Source organism: Psittacula echo (genome assembly GCF_963264785.1).
Source record: "Psittacula echo genome assembly, chromosome: 5".
NCBI lineage: Eukaryota > Metazoa > Chordata > Aves > Psittaciformes > Psittacidae > Psittacula > Psittacula echo.
This window is the reverse complement of record NC_137739.1, coordinates 18,228,316-18,251,904: the sequence shown is the minus strand read 5'-3', so window position 1 is coordinate 18,251,904 and position 23,589 is coordinate 18,228,316. Positions and strand designations below refer to the sequence as shown.

The 23,589-nt window shown below is 47.7% G+C and overlaps 2 protein-coding genes across 5 annotated transcripts; one reads left to right on the top strand and one right to left on the bottom strand.

Moving 5' to 3' along the window:
• Positions 1-259: 259 nt before the first annotated feature.
• CCNF (cyclin F) lies at positions 260-12,764 on the top strand (the record flags this gene model as incomplete). Its single annotated transcript, XM_080618156.1, has 18 exons — positions 260-272; positions 338-715; positions 1,899-2,053; positions 3,194-3,300; positions 4,234-4,301; positions 5,034-5,227; positions 5,582-5,635; positions 6,136-6,240; positions 6,780-6,857; positions 7,242-7,393; positions 8,030-8,194; positions 8,841-8,964; positions 9,316-9,496; positions 9,918-10,005; positions 10,582-10,681; positions 10,981-11,111; positions 11,296-11,465; positions 12,301-12,764. 18 exons carry the CDS (start codon positions 260-262, stop codon positions 12,762-12,764), a joined length of 2,727 nt encoding a protein of 908 aa, XP_080474282.1.
• Positions 12,765-14,214: 1,450 nt separating this feature from the next.
• On the bottom strand, positions 14,215-23,099 carry VRK3 (VRK serine/threonine kinase 3). Of its 4 annotated transcripts, none has more exons than XR_013956786.1 (12): positions 23,003-23,099; positions 22,573-22,916; positions 21,221-21,273; positions 18,974-19,040; positions 18,145-18,229; positions 17,584-17,686; positions 17,129-17,221; positions 16,823-16,955; positions 15,981-16,101; positions 15,620-15,678; positions 15,168-15,447; positions 14,215-14,493 (listed from the first exon to the last, which is right to left on the bottom strand). XR_013956786.1 is itself a non-coding variant. In XM_080617396.1 (12 exons), exons 1-11 carry the CDS (start codon positions 23,086-23,088, stop codon positions 15,168-15,170), a joined length of 1,293 nt encoding a protein of 430 aa, XP_080473522.1. In that variant the 5' UTR covers positions 23,089-23,099; the 3' UTR covers positions 14,215-14,493. The 4 variants fall into 4 exon arrangements, 1 of the variants encoding a protein (XP_080473522.1); XM_080617396.1 differs by having other exon boundaries at positions 15,168-15,316; XR_013956787.1 differs by lacking the exon at positions 14,215-14,493 and having other exon boundaries at positions 15,226-15,316; positions 15,620-15,743.
• Positions 23,100-23,589: the final 490 nt, after the last annotated feature.

Here is a 23,589-nt window from a genome sequence, read left to right as displayed (position 1 = left end):
TCGCTCAGCAGAGGAGAGCCAATCGCGAGCTGGAGGCGGCCTCGGGGGGCGTGGCCTGGGCGGGGCCACCCCGCGAGCCTTCCTTGTACCTCGCTGAGCGGCAAATGGAGGGCGTGGTCGGAGGGTGGGGGCGTGGCCTCTCTGGAAGCCCCGCCCCGCGGCGGCCGGTTCTGCCCCGCCCCCCCGCGGCGCCCCTCAGTCGGAGCCGGTCTGGGCGCGGCGGCTGCGAAGTCTGCTCGGTGCCTGGGGGAGCACCGTGATGAAGGCGGGCGGTGAGTGCGGGCCGGCCCGCCGGCTTCGGGATGCTGCTTCCTCCTTCTCCCTCCATCCTCTACAGCTCTGAGGAACGCCGGCCGCTCCGCGGCTCCCTCACACCTCTCTGGGCTCGCTCTGAAGGCGGCAGGAGCGGGAGGGCTGCGCCTCGGGGGAGTGGGCATTTCGCGGGCTTCGTTGCGGCTCCTGGGCGAGCTGAGAGGCCGGCGGCGGCGGGACCGGCGGCTGTGGCGGCAGCGCGCCGAAATTCAAACAGCGGCGGCGGGAAAGGGGGAATTGGCGGGGGGGAAGGGGCCAGGGGGCTCCGGTCAACCCGGGTCGCGCTACTCAGGGCTCTGTCGCCTCGCCGGGGTGTTGGTGAGGCCGCGCTTTTCCCTCACCCTCGTTGGAGGAGCCGCGGCAGTACCTAGTGGAAAGCGCTTTAGCGCTTCCAGCTCCGAAAGTGGGTATTGAGGAATGCAGGTTGCGTTGGAGCTGCTGGTAAGATGGATCTCGGCTGTTGGGCGCAAATGAATAGGCGGGAAGCCCATTTAAACACAGGAAAAAGCAGGTTTTAGGCTCAGGATGGTGCAAGTTGCCCAGAGCCGTTGTGGAATCTGCAGGTTTCCAAACCTGGCCGCAGATGGGTGAGCTCCGCAGGGCTCTTCCAGCCCCAACCACTCTGGTTTGGGGAAGCAGCAACTTGAGAATTTCCCTGTGCGACTTCCTGGCCTTTGAAACTAAGTTTTCTCATCCCTGAATTGCCCAAGTACCCTGTGTCCCCCAGTTATTTGGATGTTTATATTGGTATAGCTGGCATACCAGTGTGGAAGTCTGTTCCTTTTCCATAGCAATAGTGGTGCTGAAGTTTGCTCCAGAAAGTGGAAGTGGATGTGGAGGACAGCAGTGTTCTGCCTTGCACACATCTAAAAGCTTGTATTTTCATGGGGATAGCTTTTTAATCAAAGACAGGTAACTGGTAACATGCTGCTTGTGAAATACTGGGTGCTATTTTGTGTCAGGCTGGTGGTTCATTTCATTAAACCTGATGTGCCAAGGACATTAATAGCACGTAGGAACAGGAAAACATGTATTAACTCAGTGGTGACTACGGCTCATGGACCCTTTAGGAATCTGCAGGCTCCTGTTAAGGAGCCTGCTGACAACCCAGCTGACCTCTCCTTTACAAACTGAAATCCCACTATTAAGTAATTGAGTCTGATGCAGCAATTCTGCTTTGAATAAATTGTCTGTGGGCTCTGCAGTTTGTGACTGCTATCAACTGAGAAAGAAAAGTTGGGGCTTCGAGTAGGTAAATGAAGTTGCAGTAGTGACAGGTTAACTGAACGCAGTCAAATGGGCATGAAGGGGTTTTTGATGAAGAGAACCCAAGCATGAGCCGTCCCTTCTGAGCCTCTCAGCTTAATTAGCTAAACTGAAGGAGTCACTTGCTGCTCTGTGGCTCAGTCTTACAGCATTACATGACCCATGCTAAAGTGTGATTAATATGTTTGAAGAAGTGTCCTGTGCTGCAGTAAATAGGTACTGAAGTAAACAAGTATTTAGGTATGTGTGTGCTCTGTAGTGTATTTTCTCCATGTACTGTTCCATCACTAACAGAGGTGTCTCCTGGTTTTGTTTTCTAGTGATTCACTGTAGATGTTCCAGGTGTTTTTCTTTCCCTTCGAAGCGAAGGGTAAGAAAGCGGCCTCGAGTCCTGACATTGTTAAGCCTGCCTGAGGATGTCCTGTTCCACGTTCTGAAAGGCCTTCCTGCTAAGGACATCCTCTCAGTCAGAGCTGTGAGTCCACTACTGCTTCCCCTCTGTCCTGCACCATGGCTGGTCTCTGCCTTTAGGAGCCAGGACTACACAGGGTAAAGGCTGGCTTCTCATGTCAGAGTAAACCTGAGGAGAACAAAAGCATCATATGTGCAGTAATTAGGTTTTTGCTACCCCAGTAGCAGTTTTATTTTTCAGGACTCAGTTGAAGAAGATTAGCATTTGTAAATGGCTCTATGTAAATTTCCTATGGGAATTGTTCTACTAGATGGCTGTGGCTGAACAAACTGGTTTGGCTTAGCCTTACTGGGGATTAGGCAGGTAACAAGTTATGATTAGAATCATGGAATCAGCTGGGTCAGAAAAGACCTTTAAGATCATCAAGTCCAACCATTCCCCAGCACTGCCAAGGCCGTCACTAAATCGTGTCACTAAGGGCCTCATCTACACAGTTTGTAAACACTTCCAGGGATGGTGATTCCACCAATGCCCTGGGCAGCCTGTTCCAATGTCTAACCACCCTTTGGGGAAGGAATTGTTCGTAATATCCAGTCTAAACCTCCTGTGACACAGCATGAGGCTGTTTCCTCTTGTTCTACCCTTTGTTGCTTGGGAGAAGGGACCAGCCACCTCCTGGCTCCATCTTCCTTTCAGGTACTCGTAGAGGCCAATAAGGTCCTCCCTGAGCCTTCTCATCTCCAGACTAAACCCTCCCAGTTCCCTCAGCCATTCCTCATCACACTTGTTCTCCAAACCCTTCACCAGCTCCATTGCCCTTCTCTGGACCCGCTCCAGCACCTCAATGTCTCTCTTGTAGTGGAGGGCCCAGGACTGAACACAGGATTAGAGGTGCAGCCTCACCCAGTACACGGTGACAGTCAGTGCCCTGATCCTGCTGCCACAATGGTGCTGATACAGGCCAGGGTGCTGTTGGCTTCTTGACTGCCTGGGGCACAAGCTCGCTCATGTTCAGCTCCATCAATCAGCACCCCAGGTCCTTTTCCATGGGCAGTTTTCCAGCTGCTCTTCCTCAAGCCTGGAGCATTGCATGAGGTTGTAGCTTGTAACTAATTTGATACCTATCTGAAATCAAATTGCAAAGAACTGTTTTTCTGCTGGTCCTTTTATTTTAGTAATTCTTATTTACACTCCCCCTTGCAGGTGCATTCACATCTTAAATACCTTGTGGATAATCATGCTAGTGTTTGGGCATGTGCAAGTTTCCAAGAAATGTGGCCTTCTCCAAGCAATCTGAAGATGTTTGAAAGGTAAGCTTTAAGAATCAAATTTGTCTGACCTCATAGAAGAGGCTGTTTTTTAAAGGTAGATACACAATTCCAGTGAGTCCTCACTATCAGTGGAGGATCTGACCTTCCTTTTTTGTAGAAGTCTTTGCTCAGCGTGATGGAGGATTGTTGATTTCATGTCAAAATTGCAGCTTATAACTGCTGTCTCTAACTGGAGCAGAGCCCATTACATATACCAAAGTTATTTCTCTTTAAGGGCACTAATATTTAAGGGAAGATAGCACATTAACTAAAACCTGCTACTGGTGTGTTCATATGAATGTGCAAGTGACATCAGAGGCTGAAGAGCACAACCGTATTTCTGAGTCTAAGTTGGTTTGTGCACTTCTTGCTCACATTGTGAACTGTATTGAAAAATGGGTACATTCCAGTATTAAAATGAGTGAGGTTTGAAAGGATGATGAACGTGCTTAAAAAGGATTGAGAATGTCTCTATCCACCACATTTGAAGGGGCATCTCTCAGTTTAAATGTCATGATAGTTGTCTTGCTTCAGACTATGTATATATTATGTTCCTTCTGAAGAAGACTGCTTCACAGAAGAAAACTGTGCACATCAGTTTGCAAGGGAGGCATTCAAGGGCTTGATGCATGTCCTTGAGGGTACAGGAACCAAAATATATTACTGCATTCTGTTGTTTCGGGTGTTGCATGGGAATGAGAAACCATTCCTGTGAATTGCTGAATTATCCTGGATGTGGGCATACAAAAGGATTGAAGCAAGAAAAGCCTCAGAGTAACTTGGGTGTAACTTCTGTAGTGAACAGTACATGTGCTTGTGGTTGCTGATCATCAAATGACATCCTGTCCTCCACTGAAGTAACTTGTTTGAGAATGTGGGCTTGGAGGCACCTCCTGATGTCAACCTCAAGTATCTTCTTTATTCCCCATTCAGGGCTGCTGAAAGGGGTAACTTTGAAGCTGCTGTGAAGCTGGGCATAGCGTACCTGTACAATGAAGGCTGTAAGTGTGGAAGCTTGTACTTGGGTTTTTGGGGAAGATGGCACAACAGAAGGAAATGTAGATGAGCTACAGACCTATTTGTAGGTACAGATGAGACTGTCTCATCATAAAACTGGCACTTTTACTGGCTGCTTACAAAGCTATTTCTCCTGTATCTCAAACACTCGTGGTTTTGTATGCAATTCTACAGCAGTGAAGTGGAGGGCCAGTCTGCTGTGTTCAGTGGGCGCTTGGGTCTCACTGTGAAACCTCTTCAGTGCAGCTTTAGTACTGGCCACTAAACTGCCAGGTGTTAAGTGATAGTATAGTGCATATCTCTTCTAAAGAAGTCAATGCATAGCTTGTGATTTCATGTTTAGAAATTCTTCTTTATAAACTGATCAGACTTGGCTACTTACCTCATGTGATAAATGTAAGAGGAGAGGCTTACTCCTTGCAGAGGGCACCTGCAAGGCAAGTGGCTTTTGTACCAGTTTGTGCACTGACAGGAATTAACATTGCTTTGGCTGCTGATATTTGCAGAACCACCTCCCTCCCCAACTTAGGGTTTTCTGTTCCTAAAGACTGATTGCAGGGAGATTTTTCTTGCCATCTGCATGATTTTTAAGGCTCTAAAAGGAAGATGCTAATCAATCTTTACCTAATTCTATCCTATTGTCTGACTTGGCCTGACTAAACCCTAAGCAGGCATTGTGAATAAACTCTAAATGATTTCTGGCTGGTTTTGTTCAGTGTCCATCTCTGATGAGGGCCGTGCAGAAGTGAACGGATTAAAGGCATCCCATTTCTTCAGCCTGGCAGAGCGTCTGAATGTGTCTGCAGCTCCATTTATCTGGCTTTTCATCCGTCCTCCCTGGTCCCTGAGTGGAAGCTGTTGTAAAGCTGTGGTCTATGAGAGTCTCAAAGCAGTGTGTCAGTTGGAGAAAGTAAGATTTCTTTCTGCCTTTGACTTTAATGTAGGCTAGAAGCTGCATGTGGTTATTTCAGAAAATGTATTTTGTTTCCCCAAGTTGCTCCTATGCTCTTGTTGCTTAAATGACTGTGGATCAATCATTTTAATGAATTTATTGCCAAACCACACTTGGTGGTATATCATGAGTGCCAGAGGCCTGTACTGTGTCTCCTGAGAGAAACAGTAAGTTCTCATAGGTAACAAACATTGGGGAAAGGAAAGGGGAGGAATGATGGAAAGGCAACTAATATTGTACTCTGGAATTGCTAGCAAAAATTGCCACTGTTCTTTGTCTTTAACAATACTTTATCTCAATTGCTTTCTTCAGGCTGAAAAAGGCTCTATTCTCCACTGCTTGGCCAAGATCTTGAGTCTCTTTGAGGTGAGCAGTGTTTCTGGTCTGATGTGCTCAGGTACCTTTTTTTGGTGGTGCTAATGCTGCCTACCTTGATTTAAAAACAAATGCTCTTATATTTCTCAAGTAGGTTAGGAAATTCTGCTCTCATGAGTTTAATTTGTTGAGTTTTTAAAGGAACACCATCAACTTAGTTTATTGGATTCTACAAACAGTGAAATTAATTTTGGTTTGCTCATGGGCTTGCAGTGTGCTCTGGTCTGAAAGGAAGACTTCCAGTCATAATGCATATCCAAAAAACCCCAGTTCTTCAGTGGCAAACGAGCCAAAAAGTTTTTGTCTTGCTGAGGGAAACCACTGCAGGCTTCCTGAGCCTGGAACTGCCAATGGCAGCACCGAGTGGATGTGGGAGCTCATCCTTCATAGTGTGAAGGGGACTTGTAACTGGTTGGTTCTACTCTGTAGCTTTCAGTGGGTTCTGGAGTATTGAGACCTGGCATCTGGATCATTGTGCCTTTTGTTCTTAGGATGAAGAAAAAAGAAAAGAATCTCTCGAAATGTTTGAAGAATCTTCCAAGCAGGGTTGTTTAAACAGCTCCTACCTCCTTTGGGAAAGCAATCAGAAGGCTGCTGTAAGTAGTATATTTTTTTCCCAAAACAGCTTCTTCATTGTAGCTTCTAGATCTGTTATGTGCAATGAGTGTACACAGAAGGAAATTGCTGTTCCTCAGAACTTACCTCCTTCATAAACAAAGAGAGCACCAAGAAGTATCTTAAATGAGCTTTGTGTCTGCCTTAGTGTTTAAAGTGGGTCTACGAGCAGTTGTAGCCAAGATGCAAGCAGAGATCCTTTATTACTGACTCTGCTGGCTAGTGATGATATGACTCACTGGGGAACAGGAGTGGGGAGGCTGCTTGCATGATCAGCAATAAATCTGCCAAAGCTCTCCTGTTGGAATCCCGAGTGATCTGTCTCATTCCTGTGAGACCTTGGACAAGAATTGCAGCCAGGTCCTTAAAAACAGCCTTGTCATCGTGTTGAGAAACAGGCTGTTTGTGAACTAATCCTTGAACTCACAGGAAGTGATTTTTCTCTGGATATTAGTACTACAGTCTTGTTCATTGTGTGGAGGTGATGGGGTTTAAAATCTGTTTGCATTCCTCTCTGTAGATGTCAGATCCTGGCAGATACCTCCAAAGTCTCAGGAAGCTAAGAGATTTTGCAGTGAAGGGCTGCTGGGAAGCACAGGTAAGACTGACTTTTCCCAGGAAAACAGACTTTATTTGGTCTTTCTATGTGGCTACTGTAGATTTTGACTCCTCCCTTTAGAAGCAGGGTCAAAATTGCTGAGTAGTGTCTCTGTGTTTATTTACTCTGTGGGTCCCAGTCTTTTGGAAAATGCAGCTGGCCTCTGGTACAATCTGAGTAAAGACACATCTTTTGAGGCACTTAAAAGCCTGCCCCAAATAATGTGTGTTCAAGTTGAAGCCAAACTTAAGATCTAATGATCCAAGTAGTTTGTCATGTTTGCTTTATAATTTCAGCAGGAAAATTACAGGATCCTATCTTGCCTTAGTTTGCATTTGATAAAAATGAAACAACAAACTTTCTTTCGTGTTTTCTCTCCTACAGATAGCTTTAGCCAAAGCTTGTGGTAATGGAAACCAACTAGGATTAGAAGCAAAATCTTCCAGTGAAATGGTGTCTCAAATCTTTCAAGCTTCTCTTCCTATCAGCAAGCAAAGTATCTTCACTGTGCAGAAAGGAATGAATGAAACAATGAGGTAAAAACTCAGATCCAGGAGTCAGGCCACACAGCAGAATCCATTGCCTATTTCCCTCTATGTCTGCAGAGGGAAACAAATCTACAACAACATCTGTGGGAAGATAGAAGTTTTTTGCTTTGCTCTTCTGTGATGCATTGTGTACAATCAGAGAAACACATGGCATTTCACAGAGGAAGTACCAGAGCCGTTATTTCAAGCCCTGATGAAGAGCAGAAGTGAGGGTGTGAGAGTTTTTTCTGGACTCTTAAGTCCTTGCATTTGTCAGTACTAACCAAGAACTGGAGGCACTGTTTGGCTTGTTGGAGTTATAATTACTCTCTAGTTATCTTAAGTGGCATTTAGCCTCCCAGCTGATGTGCCCTACATTTTCCTTGTGCAAGCACCTATTATGGGACAGTTTCTAATTCCATTTCACAGACACCTTAAGCCTGTTGACCTTCAGAGTCTAACAGGCCTCTGGTTTTAAATCCTTATCTCAGTGCAGCATGTCATTTTTCTGATAATTCTTTTGGTGCAATTTTCTGGCTTGGAACTTTGGAGTGGAGAAGGGACTTGGTCATGAGGAATGGGGAGGTTGTTCAGCACGCTTTGAATGGCTTCTAACTGTGCAGATTATGTCTCTTTCCTGTCTAGGTACATCCTGATTGACTGGCTGGTGGAAGTGGCTACCATGAAAGACTTCTCTAGCCTATGCCTTCACATGACAGTGGGATGTGTGGATCGTTACTTGAAGCTGAGACCTGTACCTCGGGCTCGACTCCAGCTTTTGGGAATAGCCTGCATGGTCATTTGCACACGGTAGGGTTCTGACTGGTCAACAGAGGTGCTTATTGTGATCATTCACATTCATTTCTGCAGCTCAAGTTTCCTCTCCCCTGCTAATAATAGTGCTGGAAAGAATCTTTGTCTGTCTTCTACATTGACTGCTGCTTGAGCTATGTTCACATACAAACACAATCACTGCAAATGAGGCACAATGTAACTCCTTGAACATGTTTTTAAATATTAAAAACTCCACAGTGGTGGAGTTTTTCATGTTTAAAAATATCATCTAAATGCATGCAGTCAGCAACTGAAGTTTTTCATGCCACATTAGCATGAGTGGGTTACTCATAAGGAACAACTGCAGCAGCGATGTTGCATAGTTTAGTCTGTTATGTTGAGATGAACCACGTTGTAGTGTCAAATTATTCTTCTGTGTTAGTTTCCTTAATATCTTGCATCTTAACCTAGGGAATGCTTCATAAATGAACATTGGAACATTGTAGTAGGTGGTTCCAGCTTAAAGGTGAAATAAATTAAGAGCTGCTGTTCTTTCTTTCCTGGGAAAGTACCTTACAAAGTTGTTTAACTCTTTGGTCATCTTGGGTGCATTTATCTGCCACAAAAACATCAGTGCACAGGTGCACACATTCACTTTCTTCTGGGGCTGTTTCTACTGCAGTTTCATCAGCAAAGAGATCCTGACAATCCGGGAAGCTGTGTGGCTCACAGACAACACCTACAAATACGAAGACTTGGTCCGAATGATGGGCGAGATCATTTCTGCCCTAGAAGGAAAGATAAGGGTGAGTTTGGAAAGTGGATGGAGTATTTCACCCCTTGGGCTGCTGGTGAAGTCAGACTATTGCAATTAATCCTCATTATCTAAGAGGCTGGTTGTATGGGAGTGTTCTCTATCAACTGTGGAGACCATATGTATTTCAGAGCATGCAGATACAAAACCCTCTGCCTTTCTGTAGAGTTTAAAACTTAAGCCATTTATTCTTTTGCTGGAGAATGTTTCAGTGTCAGTGTAGCAGTTAGAAAAACAAACAAAAAATCCTCATGTAATGGGAACAGCATCTCCTAGAAACAACTGTTCTAAATACTCAGTGCTTGTCTTATATTCCCAACCTCTGTTCTCCTCTCTGCATTAGATACCTACCATTGTGGACTACAAAGAAGTATTGTCAAACATAGTTTCACTGGAGAGAAGAACTCTTCACCTTTACAGCTTCATTTGCGAACTGTCACTCTTAAACACAAGCCTTTGTGTGTATTCTCCAGCTCGGGTGGCAGCTGCAGCGCTGCTGCTGTCTAAGATCCTACACAGGCAAGGTAACAAACCTAGCCTTAAGTGAAGCTCAGCATGGGATGTCAGCCTGCTTTGTCTCTTTAGGAAGCCTTTAGGGTTTTGGGGGTTGCTTAGTCTTTAGACAATATGTCCCAATCACTTGGCTGGGGGAGAAGAGGAGACCAGGTATAAGACTTCAGAATGAAGAGCTGAGTTTAGTCTGGTTTACCTCTTAATAGCTATAATGAACAAGTGTCAGACTATGCAAGCATTGTGTTTAAATGAGATTTAAGATTTCTATACTTAGGTATAACTTCAGTTTGGCAGGTAAACCTACCCTTGAAGCTAATTATGAACTATGTACAGGGATAAGATTGTAAAGATCATGATCTTTATCCCTTAAAAACATGTCTCTGATTACAGAACTGCTAAGCTCTGTGCAATTGTAATGTGTTCTCTTCCCAGCACGCCCCTGGACCAGCCAGCTGTCTGAGTGCACCGGTTTCTCCCTTGAAGACCTGCTGCCCTGTGTCCTAAGCCTCTACCAAAAGTGGTAATAGTTTTAGAACTCTTTTGGAAGGGCACATTTGTACTTGGATTCCAGCTCTCGCAGACATACTGCACCAATAGGGTCAGCCCTTCCCAGTGGCAGAGGTGGCTTTGGCAAACTGCCTTGTTTCCCCTGACACAAGGCACAAAGGGGAAACAGGGGCCAGTTCAGGGACAGCTCTTCTATTTCTCCCATTTGGTAGTGGCTCTGGGTTACAGAAGATTTTATGCTCCTCAAGGCTTCACGGGTTTCAGCTTGCCAAACAGCTCTATTTTCAGAAGACTGAAACTGGCTTATTGGGGAGCTTCAGAAGGAGTTCCAGGAGCAGAAATAGCTCCTTTTACAAGAGTACAAGGCGAATATTTTGTTTATCCTCAGGAACAGAAAATGAATTAGATTCTCATATGCTTAGAAACCAAGTGTCCTATCTAGCTGCTTAGTAGCTCTGCTGAAACACCAACTTCCTTAGCACAGAGCTGAGATGGACAGAGAGAGCTGAGAGAACTTAAATTAGCAGGGTCTGTTAAAATTGCTTCATATAATCCATTCTAAGATTGGGGCTTTAATCTTTCTTTCCAGCTTCCACGATGATGTTCCAAAGGATTATAGGCAGGTGTCCTTAACGGCAGTGAAACAACGATTTGAGGATGAGCGTTATGAAGAGATAGGCAAGGAGAAGGTTGGTGAACTCTTGATCTGTCTTTGCTGATGTCTGATACCCACAGCAAAGCTACCATACAGCAGGATGTGATAAGCTGCAAATAATGGGAAGTGGGTTCTAACTTCAGACTTTTGGAGAGGATATCTAAAGTGGTAGCTTTAAACTTTATCTGTGGGACATTAACTGTTCTGTTTGAGTACATGTAGGAAGAACTCACTGGGATAGATTTCTCTTGGAAAAAAAATAGCCTCCTCCTGGCTATTTATTCTTCATGGGAATCTCATGGTCTAATTCTTACTGGCTCTTTGATTTTTTAGATGATGAGTTACAGCCAGCTCTGTTCAGTGCTGGGTGTGAAACAGGAGGATCCGGAGCCCAATCCCTTGCATACAAATGTGGTGGAAATTCAGACTTTCCTAAGCTCTCCCTCTGGCAAGAGAACAAAAAGGCCAGTATAACTCCTCACTGTAAATGTTGCTGAAGATCAGCATGAGCTTTTCCTCCTCTGGTATCCTGAGGCTTCATTCTTAAATATGATAAATCTTTCTGTAATTACCTTATCATACCTGTGAAAAGAGACAGAAGAGAAGACTTGGCTTTTAATGTGTGACTTGTGGATTTCCTTGCTACAGGAGGAGGGAAGACAGCATTCAGGATGACAGAGGCAGCTTTGTGACTACGCCCACAGCAGAGCTATCCACCCAGGAGGAAAGTCTTCTAGATAACTTCCTAGACTGGAGTTTAGATTCCTGCTCTGGTTATGAAGGTGATCAGGAAAGTGAAGGCGAGAGAGATGGAGATGGTGAGGGGTTTGTTCTCTTTTATAAAAGCAGATGAGAATTAAAACTGTCTTTTCATCTTTGCTTAAAACTGTTTCTCAGGCAACAGAAGCCTGAACTTTCAGCTGAAGACCAGTTGGAAAAACTCTCCCCCTTCCCCTGTAGTTATAACTGTTGAACTATTTTAGCGGTATATTGTTCTCTTTCTCTAGACTGCTTCAGAGCGTGATGAAGCGTCTGTAGTTACTCAGCATTTCAAAGTGAGCCTGTTTGCAGGTCCTGCTGATAGTGGACCAAATGTGATTGATGTCCCACTGTTAGATATGCTGTGTTATCAATCTTGCTGACTTTACGACTGGCTGTTCATTTTCTAAACAGCTCTTGCTACCTATCCAAACAGTCTGAGGGGGAGAAAAGATTCTGTTTTAACTGGAAAGGGGCTTTTCACAAGGGCAGCTAGTGATAAGACAAGGGGGAATGGCTTTAACATGGAACAGGAGATTGAGATATAGCACTAGGAAGTTCTTCCCTCTGAGGGTGGTGAGGCCCTGGCACAGGTTACCCAGAGACGCTGTGGCTGCCCCATCCCTGGCAGTGTTCAAGACCAGGTTGGACAGCACTTGGAGCAACCTGGTCTATTGGAAGGTGTTCCTCCCCATGGCAGGGCATTAGCACTGGATGAGCTTTAAGGTCTCTTCCAACCAAAACAATTCCATAAAATGAGGGTGAATTTAGTGCTCTACCCTCCCATGTGTAGGTAGAGATTAGATTTCCAATCTCGGTTGATTGTTTTCTGCTTGAATGCCTGCTTGGTGTTGCCCAAATCAAAACTAATTCTTTTCTTTCACCACCCCACAGTGACAAGTCCCAGTGGGATCCTGGACATGACAGTGGTTTACATGGATCCTGCAGAGCACTGCTGTCAGGACTCCAGTGATGAGGACAACCTAACTGTGGAGTGGGGTGGGCACACAGTGCCCCTGGGGGAGGCAAAGCTACTGGATGACACTCACAGCCTTTCAGCATATCTCACCCCAAGAAATCCTAACCTGGAAGGGAGCTCAGGCTACTCTTCTGTCAACAGTGCCAGTCCTATGTCTTCTTTAGAAGGCAGCCTTGGAGTACCTCTGAAACCTACCTCAGCACTATCTGCTGGCAGTGCCAGGAGCAAGGAGCCATACCTGCCTCACTACCTGGAACCATGTTTACAGTCAGCCTGTGCTAGGCCTGACGCAGGCAAGTGTGACAGAAGGCAAGTCAAGAGGAAAAACGTGGCAGAACACAGTGAAGAAAGGGTCAACTTGGGCTTCCTCAGCCTCTGATTTCCTCATGCTCTTTACTTTTCTAAGATTTCTGGAATCAGTGTTTCTGTTGTAGCCATACAGGGATGATAGTGAATAATTATCAGTACCTCCAAAAACGGCCCTTCCCCTCAACTTTGCTTATGTCTCTTTTGTAACCTGTAGCTCACTTCTAGGCCACTTCCTTCCTTGATAGCTGCCTTTTTAAAGTATTCCCTGTTGTCTGATCCTCTGCAAAATAAGATCCTTCTCCACATAGGAAATGTTATAGCTCACTTCTGTCATAGCTCACCAGTTACTCCTTGGTGATAGGAACGAACTTGTTGTGTCCCTTGCTTCGCTGTGAGGCCTGGTACCATAAATGAAAAGAATTTACTTCGGTTCTCAAGTTAATTGCTGGAACACTATGTTTGAATTCTTCCACTTGAAAGACCTTTTTGAGGATGTGCTGCCTTTTCCTTCTGGCCAGGTACTGTCTCATTTAGCTGGTGCTTCCCTCTTCTATGTATATACCATTTGCTGCACTGATACAAGGTTTTTATGGATACAGTCGAGGTAAATGAAGGCTCACTGCAGGTCTGAGCTTCTTTTTTTACCTACCTCTCAGATGATTTTTAACTCCATTGCCTCTGGCTCTAGCTGCCATGTTTTCCTACCCTAAAAGAAATCCTTCTTTTGTGCCTTAATGCTTCACTGCCGAGTGCTCCAGTAACGTGATCTCTGTGAACTGTTGTCTCTGCTGGAAATGTGGTTGAACTGCTTCCTCCAGCTGCTGCCTCCACTTCACTTTGTGTCTTGCACAGTCTTCCTTGCTGTTTCCATTAACATGTCCTCAAGGAAAGCACAACTCACTTGAACACTAGACCCAGGCAGCAATGCAGGAAGGGCAGTCAGTCTCTTACTGAAAGCCCTAATTTAGGCCTTCCTATTGGCACCTAAGCTGCAAGGGCAGCATCTGCTTCTCTTGCCAATGATAAAATCTGTGCTGGCCACCTCCACTGACCTCAGCCCAGCAAGCCTGGGCTACATCTCCTTCAGCCTGTGAACACGAGGAGAACATCTTCTCTTGACAAACACCATTGAAATACCAAGGTACAAGACGTGCAGGGGACATCACTGAACTGAACACTGAACTGGACTGCCTTTTCCTCTGGTTAGAAGTTACTGTGGCAGTTGGCAGCAGTTCAGATACACACAGTGTAGTGATTTTTCTTATAAAAAACTTTTTTAATACAGGTGGCTCCATGTCTTACTTCAGTGAGTTGTGTCACACTGCCCCAGGGCTGTGAGAACATGGGATGGGGGGGAGTTGAGGTCAGGGTCTAGTTCTTGGAATTAATATCTTGCATGAGCAGCTGGGGGAACAGCCAGCTGAAACCACCCTCACAACTCTACAGCAGCCCCAGAAAGGCCTTGAACATGCCACATAACCAACACAGAGCAGCTCTGGGTGCTTGGCCACAAAGTTTATTACAAAACTATGTACTGTCACTCTAGTTAAAATAAAAAAGAAGTCCCTGATTTAGTTTTCTGTGCCAGGCTTTGCCCTTCTCCTTGTGGCTACTACATCACATTTCGACCTACCACACAGGGGCATCTTCACATTAACTTCTTACAACAGCAGCTCAAAATTTAGCATTGGCTCACATTAAAACTGTTCTAAAATAGGTGGGTAAAGGTTAAATAGCTGTGAGAAAGGCCTCATGCTGCAGAAAGCTTTCAACACTTTTCCTGTGCCATTTCTCTTGATCTGAAAAGAACAAAATACAAACATTCATCAGTTCAATTCCTTCCCAGAAGAGTAACTGAGATGATGAGGAGCTAGCTCTTTGTGTTGGGGCTTGGTGCTTAATCTAGTGGCCTTGCTGAGGCTAAAATGAGTCCCATCTCTGTCAAAGCCTCAGTCTTGGAGGTGTCTCCTGGACAGAACAGAGCACCTGTGACTAGAGCTACCACTTAATGCCACAATAAAACCAGAGCTAAAGCTGCTTTCTGAAAAGGAAAAGCAAAAGCTACAGCCCAGAGCCTTGGTTCTTTAAAGACAGAAATTTTAAAAGGACCAGAGTGCATCAATCTGCATTTTGTTACCACCTCCACACCCCTGCAGACTGTTGAACCTGCTTGGTTAATCCTGGCTGGATTCCTCCAAGGACAAGTATGTCCAGAAAGAAATGGAGGAAACATGCTGTGACATAGGCTAAGCCTGACTTTTAGCACTGGGCTGGGCTCTTTACTGGGAATGGTGAAGGGCCAGTGCTCCCTCCACACATCAGGAAAGAGATCTTACAGCCTGCTCCATCCTCACCTCCCCAGGCACTCTGGGGCACATGGAGCAGAGCAGCAGCACCAAGCTGCTGCTGTGCTCACAGCAGTGCAGGGGGGGCAAGTGCTCCATGCTGTTACCATCCAAACCATGGCACTTACTCAGGGCACCATTTTGATATCCACTGAGTCATAAGCTGAACCTTTCATCTTTTCTAGTGGCTTCTTAAAGAGCTGCCGCAGGGCCTCATAGTCAGGCTTTGTCTCGTACTCCAGCGCCGTTACTTGCTGCAGGTAGCTCTGTAGGGCATCTGCAAGGCCAACAGCATCACTGCATGGAGCAGCACAGTAGTAGCCCAGCTGTCTCTACAGAGCTGGCAATATGTGCCTCTCCAGCAAGGCTCATGGATACAGATAATAGGTAGCAGTCCTCCTTGTTTTGCTGTAAAAACAAGGGATTTGTCCACAGGAGCTTGTCAGTCTGTGCAGTGCTTGGTCACCACTGCCAGTGGCAGCCACGCTGGACAAGCAGCCCAGCAGAGAGAAGGCTCTAGCTTCAGGTACCCTCAATCCTCCTTCCCCAAGTCCCACTGTCACAAAGAGCAAGCCTGTACCTGGAATGGATCTCTGCCTGAAGCACAGCCGAAGAAGGCATTTCACATCCTCTCTGTACCTGGAATGATCAGTGCAGAGAGCTGTCAGATGAGGAGCAATGGAGCAGGCACCTGAGCAGCCTGTCTTGGGCAACAGGGACAGAAAAGAAACAAGGCTGAATTCAGATGGCCACATTCTGAATGGAGCAGAAAACAGGGTTCATCAAACACCCTTTGGCCAGGCTCAGCTTTTACAGTGGGAGTTACCCACAGCCCTGTAAGTGTCCTGTGCCCAAGTGATTTCTCTTCAAACACAAAACTTCCCTCCCTGCTTTCTGCTGAGCAAGAAAGTAGCAAGGGTAGATGAGATGATTTCTCCTACTTTTCCTTCTTCTCCATCACAGTTTCTGCTTTGTCCAGCTCATCAGACCAAGGCAAGAAGCCACAGAGCCATTTCAGAAGACAGTAGCCCAGAGATTCCAAGTCACTTCGGCGAGATGGTCCTGATGGGAAGAAAGAAAGATTCACAACAGAGTTTGGGAGACCCAGGCTACTGCCTCTCCTCCAAAGGACACCAGCACCTTCTGCACAACCCTGTAAGTCTGTATTTGACATGCCCCCTCTGTAGCACAGGCAGCTTCCTGAAGGGGCACAAGACTAAAGAGCAGAAGAAATGCAAGAGCTTTGTTAAGATGTGCTCTGGGCTATCAATACTTCTGGAATGCTGCTAACTCACAGTTACCTCTCAGCCTCTGGAGGAAGATTTGCCCAGTCTGGACACTGGGAGAGAACAGTCACATCCCAGCCAGGAGAGGAACTGGCTAATTTAAATGCCTTCCCAGTTCTCCTTGCTTCAAGGTCAGAGCAGAGCCTGCTGCAAATCTGTTTTGGGCAGGGATCCAACCTGGATTGAATCAGATTCCTGCTAAGCCAGCACAAAGCTGCCCTGTTTTTTATTCCTCGCACGCCTGCAGTAGCCAAGGCTCCAGATGGAACAGGTACATCCCTGCACCTCTTGCTGCAGTCACTGAGTGACCTGCCAAGTCCCAGTGCAGCAGCCAAGAGAGAGGCAAGAGTAAATAGCCCAAACAGGAGCTTGGTTCCAGGTGCATGTGAATGCCTGGAAAGCAGGAGTAACAGAAATGCAAGCAGGGAGCCCCAGCTCCAGCCAGCACTGCCACAGCAACAGCTCTAGAGCTGAGCTCAGAAGAGAAACCAACTCACCTGTACCCTTGTGGCTGTCCACACTGATGAACTCTATAGTGCCCTCATGAGGGGTCCTGCTGCCCTCACGCTGAGCCACATGCTTCCCTCCTGGGCAGTAACGGAAGGCAAAGCAATAGCCTGCGAGGGTCACCTAGAAGACATCAAGAAGTACAAATCTGAGTGTATGCACAGTGTGAATTCTGCTCACAGTCCCACAGTCCTGCACCACAGCACCTGCCTGAGCACTGCACAGGCTGCACTGCCCAGCCTCATGAACCTGGGTATCCTGTTTCTCAAGCCCACCTGCACAGCACTGCTCCCTACCTGCATGTGGTCTGCTGGGTTCAAATAGATGTTCTCAGCTGTGATGTCCCCATGCACATACTCATTCTCATGGATGTACTCCAGGCAGTCCAGCTAGGAGCAAACAGAAGAGATGAGCATATCAGAGCTACACAGACTCCCTCAGCACCCTGCCTGTCACTGAACTGGAGCCTCCCCAGCTTCTTGCAGCTGTGTAGAGAGGCAAACAAAGGCCCATGTCTCTCAGCCTCTAATGTTCAACTGTCAGGTTTCTCTCGTTCTCCTTATCCCAAATTCCTTCAAGGTGACATATTGTCCAAAAGATGCTACTCAAGTTTACTACAAGCTCAAGAGATGCTACTGAGAGATCTCAACCAACCCCCCAGGTCAGCTTTACACCACCTTTGAGAGATCCAGAAGAAAGTTATAAGCACTGTCTGGAAAAGTCTCTTAGGAAGCAGTGGTTCTTTACATACCAGCCGGACTACAATCTGAAAAGCTGCCTTCTCCCTCAGTAGGTGCAAGCCATCATTCAGGACAGACTGAAGAGTTCGCCCTAAGTCAGAGAACACCAAAAACCTACAAAAGACAAGGGTTTAGCACACAGCACCCCATGTGGAAACCCTGCCACAGCCACTCGCCAAGCCATCCTCCTGTTTAGAGCCCCCTTCAGCTCCAATGGGTCTGGGCAAACATTTCCAAAACTTTTGATTACAGAAAACTTCTTGAAAAGGGGAGAGATGTTGATCAAGTGTTGCAGATATAAAGCCTGAGTCTCCCCTTTGGGTTAAACTTAAAAGGCAGGAATAAGGGGAAAGAAGCAGGAAGCAGCAAAAGCAATGACTTCACCAGCAACACAAGGACTGACGGGAATGGGATAATGGGGCAAACCATTTGTTAATCAATGAGATAGGAGCAGTGCATAGGGTTGGGAGCCCAGGAGACAATGAGAAGAGGAATAGCAGACAGCAAGAAGAGGGAAAGTGCAAGGTGGTGGCAGTTGTGGATCAGCTGTGCCCTTCACAGAGTCAGCTCACCTGTAGCTCTCTGCATGCAGTCCAAAGCCAACGCAATTGGGGATTCCCAGCAACGGCACAGAGTGCCCCTTCCTCCACTTCTCCACTAGAATGGGAGAGAAGAGGATAGAGTGCAGCAGATGCTGCCCAGCAGATCCAGCAGGAAGGGAGCTCAGTTGGGGATGCCCCTTCTCCAACGGGTGCTCTGCCCTGGGCAGCTACAGCTGGATCCTCTCTCATAGTGATTCTGTCCCAGAAATGCTAGCCTTATGTGCTGGGGTATCTGTGTGTCAATGCACAGTGCTGCAGAGCAAGAGTGGGACACACAGGATGCAGGAATACCAGAGCAGGCTAAGGTGTGTGGTTGCTATAGAGCAAGGGAAAATGAGAAAGACAGGAGAGAGGGCTGGAGAAGATTTTTACAGTCCTCCCAGAAGTGTGGGTTTGATGTGAACTCCTCCATCATCCCAGCCCATGTTTTGTGGCTCAGGTTTCTGGGTCAATGCAGTAAATACCAGACAGGAGGCAAGAGAAGTGCCCATGGAAGGGGCACAGAAGAAAGAAGGAACCAAGCAGGTCAGGCTGCAGGGCTGAACAGCTACAGCGAGATCAAGATAGGGCAAGAGAGCTTCAAAATGTGAATACTGCAGTATCCAGGTACACAGGGACCAGGTACCCTGCTCCTGGGAGAGCAGGCTCCCAGAACTCAACTTCTCAGCTCTCTGGCACTACCCAAACAGTGAGTTAGCTCATTCCAGCCTGGCCATTGGAGAGACCTGCATGACTGATGAGAAAGGGGTGGCAGTTTCCTACAAGCAGCCTCCTCCCCGCCCCTCCAAGAAGCACCAACCTGTGACCGCCTTCGCAGCTCGCTGGAAGAAATTCTGTTCATTGTAGATCCTTCCACCTTTTACATCCTAAAGGAAAGAGGAAGGAGCATTACTACAGCCACACCCCCCTGCTAGAAGAGGGGGCAAGATTGCTACAGATTGCAAGATCTTGGGTAAGATCGCTACACGGCCTTCACTACTCATTTTAAAGAGAGCAACAAGCCCCCCCAAAGAAATAAATACCAGAGCAGCAACAAAGTCTTTTGGGTCACTAATGCTGCACCCAACCACCACAAACGCTCTGAGATCCAGAACAAGGGAGCAGCCGTCTCAACGCTGGACATTTCAGGCACTACCATTTAAAACTGCCTGTGGGTTAGAACCATGTCAACACCACAGACCTGCTGCAATCCAGAGTGAGCTTCAGCCCCAAAGCTCAAAAAAGTGTTAAAAGGAGCAGAGGTGACCTTGTTACCCACAGCACAGATGAGGTTATTCTGTAAACAAGCAAGTCTCAAAGAGCTGTAACATTTTATTCTAGTTGCCAGAAAGGAAGAAAGTCTGTAGCTTTAGGTGTCTGAGCTTTGTGCTGACATCTTACATCCAGCTTTTTAAATCAGCAAGAAGTACTGCACTTTCACTACTGCTGTCACTGAGTGAACTGAAATGCATATAGTTTACAGTCAGTATCACAGAATCCCAGACTGGTTTGGGTTGGAAGGGACCTTACAGTTCATCCAGTTCCAACCCCCTGCCATGGGCAGGGACACCTTCCACTAGACCAGGTTGCTCCAAGCCCCATCCAACCTGGCCTTGAACACTGCCAGGGATGGGGCAGCCACAGCTTCTCTGGGCAACCTGTGCCAGTGCCTCAGCACCCTCACAGGGAAGAACTTCTGCCTAAGAGCTCATCTCAGTCTCCCCTCTCTCAGGTTAAAGCCATTCCCCCTTGGCCTGTCCCTACAGGCCCTTGTCAAAAGCCCCTCTCTAGCCTTCTTATAGCCCCTTTAGGCACTGGAAGGATGTGTATGTGTTTGCCTATGCACACGTATATATATATTCAGCACACTGCAAACTAACTTAGGACAGATGCCATCACGCAGAGGAGGAAGCAGCAGTTTCATATTCTAGCTGGTTTGACCCCAAAGACCCTACCCACAACCAGCTGAGGTAGCTGGAGGATCAGCAGGCCCCAGACAACACAAACATCCATGTTCCAGAGGGTATTTTATTCAGCATCTTGCCTGGTGAGCAGATCTGAGCCACCAAAGCCAGGAGCCAACTGCTCTTGTGTGCTTTATCAGACTGTACACTCCTCGCCAGGCAAGGGCTGGGCTGAGCCACCAGAAGGCTACAAAGCAAAACACCAAAAGATGCCAAAGGTGCAAAACAGGGTGGTTGGGACTGTTCTGGACGTAAGTTTCCTTCTGTAAAGCTTCACACCTACTGTTTCTTGTTTTGTGGCACTTGGCTGTCTTTTCTCATTAGCACTGTTCTTTCTCCAGCCTCTTAAATGTCTCAAAAGGGGCGGTGACTTTGCACCAGGTACCCCCCAGAGCTGTAAGCACTGGTCCTCCCACACACAAGCAACCCCAGGTGCCACGGCAGACAAGAAAATAGCCTCTCTGCTCTGGTTTGCGAGTTACTGAATATCAATCAATTGGATTCCACTGCAGAGCAGCCATTACTGGAAACAGCACATTTCTGGAGAGCCCAGGTTATTGGCAAGTGCCTGGAAAGCTGGCTCAGAACTCCAACTAGAATTACTGTTTGATTTGAAAACATGCTCTGGTCTTACAGAGCCTCTCAGTGCTGGTGCATCACACTACTTCAGCACAGCCAACCAATTCTAACCTCCCTATTTCCCCAGACTTCAGCAGGGTACATACACACTTGCCACACAGGAAAAAAAGTAGGTCTGACATTAGCGAATTGAGAGCTCCACCTTACAGCACCAGATCCAGTTTTGGAGGTTACTGAGCCTGGCAGATCAAAGAGGCAAAACTTCTGTAATTAGGGCTTGTAGGGGTTTTAATCCTCATATCTATTTTCTTCACACCTTTAGTGGAAGAGCCAACTTCTACTGAAATCCAAGCATGACACTCTCAGGAAGTTACATCCATCTCCTAAGTGAGGTGGGGCCTCTGTGTTCACCTTTTCTGAGTTCCTGGGACATTCGTCTCAGCCTTGCAGGGCAGATAGGCCAGGCCCTGGACACAACACACTATGCACTTCACTATTCCTTACCCAAATGGATCAAAACTCACAAGTTTGAGGGAGTATCTTTGCTTTTGAGGACAGGCTCCAGATGCTGACTGCGCTGTGGAAGGATGGAACAGACGTGGTTACAAGAGCACAGCAAAGAGGCACTGCAGCATCAGCTGCACCATTAAACACAGCCTGTGCAGCTGCATCTACTTATCCTCCACTTCTTTCACTTGGTCTTTGCAGGAGCATCCTCTGTGACAAGGTCTTCCCAGATCCCTACAAGATAATCCTTACCTTGCTCCAGAAGCACAGCACCCTGACATGCTGGAAGTGCAGTTCTGCTTAAGCCACAGAAACATCTCAGCATGGCTACAGTAGAGGTGTGCTTTGAAAATGGCATGTAAAGAACAAATCATTAGTAGAACCTCAAAGGCACCCCCAGATTCGTTTGCTGAGCATTCCCTCCAGCTCAGTTTGCAGTTTGTCAAATCTGTAAGAGATGCCAAAGTCCCTTCTGCTCTGCATGGATGTTAAGACTAATATGCGGCCTTCCTCCACCAAAACGACTTGCACCCACTACTTGCCCTTGGGGTAGCTCCTCTGCTCCTGCTCTTAGACCAAGTGCTATACACAGGCTACCTGCTGCTCATCACCTAAAAGCTGTTTCTATAAAACCACTGTAACAGCAACAATATTTTCTCTTTTTCCAGCCTCACACCTTTACAAAGACATAAGTGGATGCCCAGACTTTGTTATGCAACAAGCATAAGAAATTAAAAAAAAAAAAAAAAAGCCAAGTATCAGGCAAAACTTACTAATGGAGAAAACCCTTCCAGAGCAGTTTCCAAGTTAATAACAGAGAATAAGATCGAAACCTTTCCTTTGGAAGTTTACAAGCAGACTGGATAGAAAAGATCAGTGGTCACTAAGCAGCTGAGAAACAGTCCAAATGATTTAGCTGGCTTTTGGCATCCAAAACAGGCTGAGAATCCAGAATTGGCATTTGGTCGATATTCACAGAATCCTGGACTGGTTTGGGTTGGAAGGGACCTTAAAGCTCATCCAGTTCCAATCCCCCGCCACAAGCAGGGACACCTTCCACTAGACCAGGTTGCTCCAAGCCCCATCCAACCTGGCCTTGAACACTGCCAGGGATGGGGCAGCCACAGCTTCTCTGGGCAACCTGGGCCAGTGCCTCAGCACCCTCACAGGGAAGAACTTCTGCCTAAGAGCTCATCTCAGTCTCCCCTCTAAAAAGCCACTCCCCCTTGGCCTGTGCCTACATGATACACCAGTGCTGGCAGCAGTTCAGTTTTGAGCCTAAAACCCAGAAAGGTGAAGCACGGCAGCAGCCGCAGGTCCCTGCGGACAGCCAGGACCTGCTCCCCCGCCCGCCCCGGCTCCACAGCACCTTCGTACATCAGCCCGCAGCCGCCCTGCTCCAAGAGCCGGACCAGCTTCCACCGCTGGCCGCCCTGGTCCGTCAGGACTACATCCACCGGCAGGGGCTCCACCGGGCCGGGCCGCAGCTTCCGGGGCGAGCGGGAGCCGGGCCGGGCTGGGGGCCGCGCTGCTGCAGCCCTCGGGGAGGCCGCGGGGCTCGTGGACGGCTGCTGCGGCGGTGGGGGCAATGTCAACTCCTTCTCCTCTTCCTGCTGCTGCTGCAGCGGCGCGGGCAGCCTCTCGCCGCAGGCCGGGCAGAAGCGGAACGCGGGCTCCACACCGAACCCGCACTGCGGGCAGAACCGCTTCACCCTGCGGGACACCGGAGACAGCCGTAAGCTCCCTCCCTCCCGCCCCGCCTCGGAGGACGACCCCACTCCCGCTCCCACCGCCACCACCTCGGGGAGCCGCCAGCCGCCTCGCCCCGCGGCTGCTCCGGCTGCTGCCTCGCCCGACCGCGGCTCCGCCGACCGCGGCCCGACATTGCCCCGCCACAGGCGCTCAACCCGCGCTTCCGCGCATGCGCCGGTACCAGGCAGCTGCCGCGCCTGCGCCCGAGCCCGCTCAACAGGGCTGCCCGAGGGGGTGAACGGGCGGGGTGGGGATCCGGGGCAGAAGCCATGCCAGTGGAAGTTGGCATTGGGGCCTCCTCAGGCAGGTGCTTCCACCTGAAGTCTGACAGATCGCTCGTTACTTCAGCAAACCCCTGAATAACAACCTTGGGAGCACCAGGCTGGTTCTCACAAGCTGATGGGAGCTGGCCAGGAGTCACTCGGTATTCAGTGTTTGTGTGTGTAAACCATCTCTTTTGTGCATTGTGCACCTATAAATCTCAAGCAGACGCCACGGTATTGCTATACAGCAAGTGTAGGTGGATTTGGACCTTGGCCTTCTGGTAGGTGAGACCCAGGTTTGCTTGGGGAAGGTTCCTGGGCCCCATGGTGAGGGACAGAAGGGCAGCTGAGGTGTGCACAGTGGGGGCCAT